The sequence below is a fragment of the Tripterygium wilfordii genome, chromosome 21, assembly GCF_013401445.1.
Source record: "Tripterygium wilfordii isolate XIE 37 chromosome 21, ASM1340144v1, whole genome shotgun sequence".
Classification (NCBI taxonomy): Eukaryota; Viridiplantae; Streptophyta; class Magnoliopsida; order Celastrales; family Celastraceae; genus Tripterygium; species Tripterygium wilfordii.
Window position 1 is genome coordinate 4040468 of NC_052252.1, and position 8204 is coordinate 4048671.

General features: G+C 34.1%; 1 protein-coding gene across 1 annotated transcript; it reads right to left on the reverse strand.

Moving 5' to 3' along the window:
- Positions 1-5221: 5221 nt before the first annotated feature.
- Positions 5222-5714, reverse strand: LOC119988483. The gene has a single exon (XM_038833541.1). It carries the CDS (start codon positions 5658-5660, stop codon positions 5334-5336), a length of 327 nt encoding a protein of 108 aa, XP_038689469.1. The 5' UTR covers positions 5661-5714; the 3' UTR covers positions 5222-5333.
- Positions 5715-8204: the final 2490 nt, after the last annotated feature.

Below are 8204 nucleotides of genomic sequence, written 5' to 3' on the forward strand. Positions count from 1 at the left end.
TGCTCGTAGGATTGTGTGGGAAAGGTAACGCCCAGAGATCATAATGGGTCTCCATTCTCCCCATTTCCTTGCACTCGCGGGCCAAGAATGGAGCCTGCATGAAGTGATGTTGGGGTGAACTAACATTGAAATAATATGACATTGAAATGATATTATGGATGAACATTAAAAATATGTAACTATGGAAGTCAAATACGGTCATGACATGTTATCCACATTCTTTCGTCAAAAGAGACACATCCCCTCTAAGGGATTCGTTGCCATTTAGTAGAAGTAGTTAAAAGGTTTAATCAAAAAGATTGGAAGTAAACCATATTTGATATAATGAATCTACTAAGAGTGTTTTAAAAAATGTGTCAAAATTTGCCAATTTAACTATACATAAAAACTGTTACATCAAATCCGATGAGAGTAACATATATATTTTAAGGTTACTTCCCTATAGTCACACAACAATGTTAGAAAAAAAAATAGTGAATTACGCAACAATCCTAACAATTAATTATCATTACAAAAAAAGTTTGTCTCTACTCTCTACAAGCGGATAACTACCATTAATTTTGAAAGTCATGTGGAAATCTCTATTACAAAAGAAGTGCAACTTGCATAGCATGATTCAAAATCCCATCAATTCTCCTAAATTTTCTATTCTGTGGAAAGATATTTAGAACCTCCTAGATCCAAGTGGGGGCAGCGTTGAAAAAGCTATCGAAGAAGGATTTATCTTTCCCCGTAGGAGATTGTAAGAGAGTTAACTTCTGGGGAAGACCTTTGGCTAGGAAAGACTCCTTTGGAAGACATATTCCAAAGGTGTAACTTCTTGGCACGCTGCGAGTTGTTTTGGGTTATCAAAAAAATATATATTTGACTTGTTATCTTAAGTAGTCTTTCTTAAATTTAATGGGAAATTTAAAGGCCCACTTTGAATAGGAGAGAAAATACACATCACTTAACAAGGAGGAACACTTTAAATTGTTGTAATGAATTTTAATATAGATCCAACCCAGGAGTAGAGACATATTTAGTTGTGGGCAGCACTAGGCTTGAGCCCACCCCAGGGGATGAGAAAGCTAATGAACAAGTGGATGGATCCAAATTGCTTTTATCTAATCTGATCCACAACCAAATCCAATAATAAATGATGGTTAAATTATCAGCTTGTAGAGAGGCAAACTTTTTAACCCTAATCATTGGTCTAAAGTTTAATTTAGACAAAAAAAATATTAAAATGATTGGGGATTTAAACTGGCAAACAGAAGGAGAAATCATGGAAAATATGAATACCAATATATATACATTTGCACTATGATTCATACACAATTGTATGAAGAAATTAATTAATTAGGTTATGATATATGTAAGGTTGTGCCAACCTATATATATGTTGGATATATTTCTGTGGGAATAACATATTTTGGATCCAAGCCTTCCAATTCCCACTGGAGAAAATGCAATTGAATCCCTCTCCAAGTCTTCCGACAAAAATTCACAGGCAAGTTGATAAAGAGTATTTGCATAATCTGTGTAAAGAATGCCATTCGTTCGATCTTATCTTCCCTAAACGCAATCTGAATTTGTTGGTGGATCAAGATTAGGTTTTTACGTAGAAATGTTTTCCCCTAACTAGTTGGTTTAATTTATAGATACTTAAAAGTGCATAATCTGTGCTTGTGAGTTGTGATTTTCTCACACACAAGAGTAGTGTTTGCGTATTATTTGCTCATTTTTGGTGTCATGAGTTTAGCATGCATTGTAGGTACATAGGCCGTTTAAACGGGTAAGATTTGGATCGGATTGTGGTAATATCTGTTAGACCTATGGTCCTATATGTCTAATTTTGATGATATTAAATCAATTATAAATGATAATGAAACATTAAAGCAATATTTGATTTATATGAATTGAATTTAAATGACTATATATTTTTGAGATAGTGCTGGAAATTAAGTTTTGAAAACAAACATACATGGACTAAGTTAGAGCATCAATTTTCCAATTATCATATCTTAACCAACTTAGGTCCAAATGACTTGAAACTTGAACCACATGCACATGAAGGTTTAATATATGTTCTAGGACTATAATCATGAGAAATTAAGTGCATCACATATATATTTGGTCATATGCTTAAATTCCGCCAAAACTAGGTTTTACCTAATTTTGTGCATATGTGTTCTTTGTGAACGTGGTGAACCAAATGAACTCCGATTTAAATGAAATTTCGTGTGCATCTTAGTTTCATCACTATGAACATATTTGATTTAGTAAAGTTCAAGAGAAAATGTCATTTACACTAAGTTTGCAAAATGACTTTGAATTTACGCTTAGAATTTATCGCTTTCACTATTAGTGATCTAATTGCTTGGTTGAGTGACCAAACGATTTCCGATTGTTATGAAATTTTACATGAACATTCTAATACATATAAAATGATTTATCATGCAGTAATATGAATTTTCTGGGTTGTTTTTCTAATGTAATTAACCTATGCCCTCTATATGAAGCTCTTTGAGCTTACATGCAATTGGGGAGTTCTACCTCCTATTTCCTTATAGGTTAATCATCATTGTGGTCTCATATGGCTCAGAATTCAGTATGTTCAAGAGTGGTCGAAGTCCTGTTTCTAAGAATGAGCTTGGAGCTCTAGGAAACTATGAAAAATCCTATATTTGCCAACTTTCCACTAAGACATTTAATCAAGTTGAATGAATCTAACATTGAGGCTATTGGTTGTGGTCTTCATGGAGATACAACTCTTTTCAAACATGTGGGACAAACCTTGTCCTCTCTATCATTAGTGATATATTCTTGTTTGATATTTTCACTCAAGACATGTGCTACCAAGAAAGTTAGGTTGGTGCAATCAAACAAGGTCCTTGACATTTTCACTCAAGACATGTGCTACCAAGAAAGTTAGGATTGGTGCAATCAAACAAGATCCTTGACATTTTCACTCAAGACATGTGCTACCAAGAAAGTTAGGTTGGTGCAATCAAACAAGATCCTTGACTAAGGGATCACTTTTGAAGTCTTTGATTCAAAATGAAGGGACAAGATGGCATAGTACAATTTACATCCATGGTTGAGAATTAAAGAGAGTTTGAATGGTCAAGATTTGAAGACATACATTGATCAAAGGGTTGTGCTTGTGACAACATTTATGGAAGAAAGGTACAACTTGACTTCTCTCAAGCTTCCAACGTCTATATGCTCTATGGTGGAGATTTGTTTGCTCAAATCATCAATGACCAAGATTAGGAGCTGCAATGGATGGTAGAGATCAACTCTTGAAGTTTGATCCAATGGCTGCAAGCATAGGAGAGAATTGCCTTTAAAAGAAGATCTTCCCTTTCATACAACTCGGAGAAGCAAATTGAAAATTATCCTTGAGAGAAACCTCTTGCTATCAAGTTCATCAATCATCAAGCTTTCTTGCTATTTGCTACAACAATCTTCTCCAATACAAGCCTCTACAATCAAGGACTTCTCACTACTCTTGCTTTTGCAAAAGGGAAGTTCCTATATCTTTTAGGCTTTGTTTACTTACAATCTAAAACCTCTCTTGTTAAAATCCTATCTTTGAGAGTGTTGCTGTAATCTTGAGAGTTCCACACCAAATACCTTTGAGGTAACCTGTGAGAACCTTGGCTGAAAATCCCATTGAGAAATTCCCTTTGTTAGGGGAAATTGTAAACATTGAAGTTTGAGGGAGTTCTTAGAAACCCTTGGTGTAAGGAGTTTTGTGGGTCTCTTAAAACCACACCTTAGTGGAGTTGGGAAAATCCTAGGTTGGTGAATCTAGGTAGTAGACGTAGGAGAAGGGTCTCCGAACTACTATAAATCGCTGTGTTGATTTCTTTGTTTACTTGTTTATATTTACTACTTGTTTCAAACTGTAGGATTTTCAAAATCCTAATCTGTCCGATATTAGCAGACTTACTTAAACTTTGAATTTTGATATAGTGTTTATTAAGGTGTTGTGATATTGCATATAAAATTTTGTTGCATTTCGACATCATTTGATAGGTAAAACCTGAGTTGAAAAATCTGTGCGCAGTGTGTTGATTGAAAATCTGTTTTGTGCAAATCTTGATTATTTGATATTTGGTCATTCACTATATTGTATCACATCTTGCATTGGATTGAATATTGATTAGGATAATCATTAGAGTCTAAATTTGTGTGCTATGTGTTAATTGTCATTAATTTGTTTAAATTTAAAAAGGGATTCCAATTGGAATTTGGGGACACAATTCACCCCCCCTCTTGTGTTAAACTCGATCCGTCAATATCCGGATCCATTTTCAATGAATAAATTCAAATATATGCATAAAAGCTTGACCCATTGACAATCCTACGTATTACCCAAAGAAGTGGCAGTGCCCCCCATTTTTTTCGAGGTTATATATATATTTTACATTATGAAAATCATATTTTTAATTTCTTCAATGATTACAATTTTAATCTACAAATTCTCATATTTTAATAAAAATATTGCATAATTACTTTATTAGAAATTTAATTAAACACTTCTTTCTCAATATATATAACTAAACTCCCATCCGATTTCGCAATCACTACTTTACAAATTTAATAATTGAAAAGGCTCCCTCTACATTTGCAGTTGCGACATATAATGTTAACTCTAGAATATAAACCAAGTCATTATTTCTTGTTGCAACCATCTTTTCTACAAGACCGACAATTAATCCTACGAATACTTGTAAATATATCATTTTTGCATATCAATCGCCAACATCAATAATTTGACTACTAAAATTTAAGTCTATTGGACTAAGGAGGGACATATATTGAGTGAGCTACTTCATCTAATTTTTGTATAATATTATTTCTGCTAAATTTTTTTAAGAGGGACGGCTGCCCCTTGGGTGTATGCCATGTGATTGATCACAATAATTTTTAGTACATTTTGCCCTAATTAATTAGTTTGTTTACTAGCTAGTTATAATTAAGGGAATGCACAATATTCCATTGACACATATATAAAAAGTAGGTTTTCTGGGCTTTATATGAACTTTGATCCAAAGTATGCGCATTTTGACCTGTCCAAATTTTTTACCATTCTGATAAATACTGTAATTTTATATTTTTCTGTTTTCTTTTGATTTTAAGTTTCACAAGGACATGTTATGATTTCATGGTGTTGTGGATTAATTTGCCTGGCACGAGTGATTCGTAAAATTATGGCAGACAACATATATAGACAGGAATTGACTAATTTACACTCATGTCCAGAAGTACATCAACATCATAACATCATGATATAATATATATATATGTACATGGTAGAGACATACATACATACATATATATTAAGCCGTGGACATGTTAGAGAGTCGACTAGGCGTTGGCCGGAAATTCCACCGGCGGAGGCTTAATTGACGAACTGTAGGTGTCAAAGCCCTCCTCAATATCTCCTTATATGCTTGCTGATTCTTTGGTTTCTCATCAGGCACAACGTACCCGTGTCGTCTACACGGTACCGCGCCAGGGTGGCTAGAGCATGTACAAGCCGGCCGAGCCCTGGCCAACGATCCCACACAACAATTGCTGCTTCGACGGTCGCGATGATTCCCCGTTGAAAGGGTTCTGCTCAGCGATGCTGCTTCTTTTTGATGATGAGAAGAAAGTATCTGCATAATTTCTATTGAAATGAAGAGATCAATGGGCTTACATGTATGGTTTTTGTTTGGTGTATCGCATGTATATATATAGTCTAGTCGTGTAAGGTTAGGTTAATTTGTTGACCAGAAGAGTCTCTCTTGGCTTATGTCTACAGGGTCAAGTCAACTTGAAGAATTTTGACCAAGGACATTAATCTTAGTAGTGTTTTCAAGACTAGTATTAGTACTAGCGTGAATCACACGTATTTGAATTGCTTTTTTAACAAAAAGAGCACTAAATGATATAAAAGAGAGTAGCTTATCTTATTATCTCTCTAAACTCAGGGCGTAAAGAATCTTATTCAAGGTCGAAAGTTCAATTTAAAACTAATGCAACTACTTTCAAATAGTTTGCAAGGTCGAAAGTTCAATATAATTCAAAACTAGCACAACTACTTTCAAATGGTTTACGCTAAGTCTCGCTCAAACTAACATGCTAGTCGGGTTCGCGCCTGACTAGTCTGGCCAAAGTTTGGGTTTAATAGACTTTCCAAAAAATGAACACATGTTGAGTTGTTATTGGTTACCAAAAAAAATATAGAAAAATAGAAAGATTTTTGTGTTTAAATTTCTTGGCATTTATGTTGAATAAAAATAGTCATAGAGCCATGAAGCCCACTTCACTTGGGTCAAGCCCATTACAGAATCGTATGGGCCTGGACTCAAATGATGTGAAGGGCCCATTTATGCTTTATTGCCTGAAAAATGGTAGAAGCTAGCCATCTGTCGTTTTGGGGGGCCAATACCTTGTATGATGTTAAAGAATGAGTTGTAGCATATCCTAGTTATGCCCTAAAGGAAAGAATGAGTTGTAACATGTCCTAGTTATCCCCTAAAGGAAATGATAACTACCATCGGGCATGCAACCATTTTTTGGTATAGAAAACAAAAATGACAAAAATCCCAACAATATATATCTCAATTATCACAAGTGCTGAATTAGATACACATGATTCAATTGAACTCGTGCGTTTCATATGTTTCACATGATGCATATAAAATCTTATCTGTACAACTCAACAATTGAAATACCTAAGAAACTAGTTAATGGGATCCCTATCATAACTGTATAGAAAAAGATGAACAGGGTGATCAACATAGCGAATCCTCATTAGGCATACCTATAGGGGAGTACTCATCTAGTGTAAAATGTTCGGTTTGAGCAATACTTAATGCCCAAAGGGTGAGTCATAACAACCCCAATAGGATACTAGCTGGTAATGAGCCCCTCTCCAAGTGTCTGTGAGTCACAATCCATACGGACTAAATATGAGGAAATCTTGCACTTCATCAGCCTTGCACTTCTGATATGCACATACGTATTTATGTACGCATGCAAAATACATGGGAGAATTTTCAAGCTTTTTGCCACCTTAATCATCCCTGTAATACATACATGTATAACATGATCGCATGTACATGTATATATGTACTTATGTATGCATACATACATACATGTAGAGAATTCTATCTTTGCTTAAAAGCATATACACCACAAGAAAAAAGGTAGATCAATGGGAGCAGAGATGACATAGCTATCACAATTCATATGGTCACGATTAGTATTTCATAACTCAGCACTAATAAAATATCATAGAAAAGTTGGTTTGTACGTTTTCCTCAAAAAGGAAAAACAAAATTAAAGTGTAATTAATTTTGTGTGGTTTTAAGATAATGATTCCATTTTATTGATAGCGATCATGGCCCCCATAGTCAACAAAGATCGATTAAAAGCCTTAATTTGATTGGGGACCATGTAGTATACTAACCAAATTAATTAATTAGTCTTATCTTTAATTAATCCATTCAAATCGAAAATGACATCCACCCTCAAATATCTTGCTCTTTTCTTCTTAGATTTTTTAAAATAAGGTCATAAACCCGATTATATTCATTTACCCAATAATAGGGAAGAGAAATTGAGATTCGTAGGCACTCGAGACACCATAAAAATGTGTTACAACTAAGAGTTAAGACAAAAAAAGAAAAACACAAACACAAAACCAATCGTCGCCAAACACCACTGGACGATATCGTGTTACACCAAATTTCGTTCGGATTAAACAAATAAATATAGAAGAACAACATGAACAAAACAGATTTGACCACTTGAGAACTCTTTCAAACAGATCTGAAAGTAGATCAAGATCTAGATTCAAATCCAACTCCACCAAAATCATTACTATCCATATTTTATCACTAAATTAACAATGTTCTTCTGTCACCAGGATATGCTTACTTATGGAAGATTATAAATCAGTGGTAAATGACCACCAACTCAATTCAATTAATTTTCTTTCACGTTATAGATTTTATTTTATTATTTTGGAATTTCTAGGGCTTATAATACACACACAGAATAAGATGATATGGTGAATAAGACCAAAAAAAAAGTTGGAAAATGATCCAAAAATGACTTGATAAAGATGCTTGAACTGACATTACGATAGACAAATCATAATCAATATATAGTACTTTCTCATAAACAGTTCAGAAATAGTTGTTGCATATATGCACAGG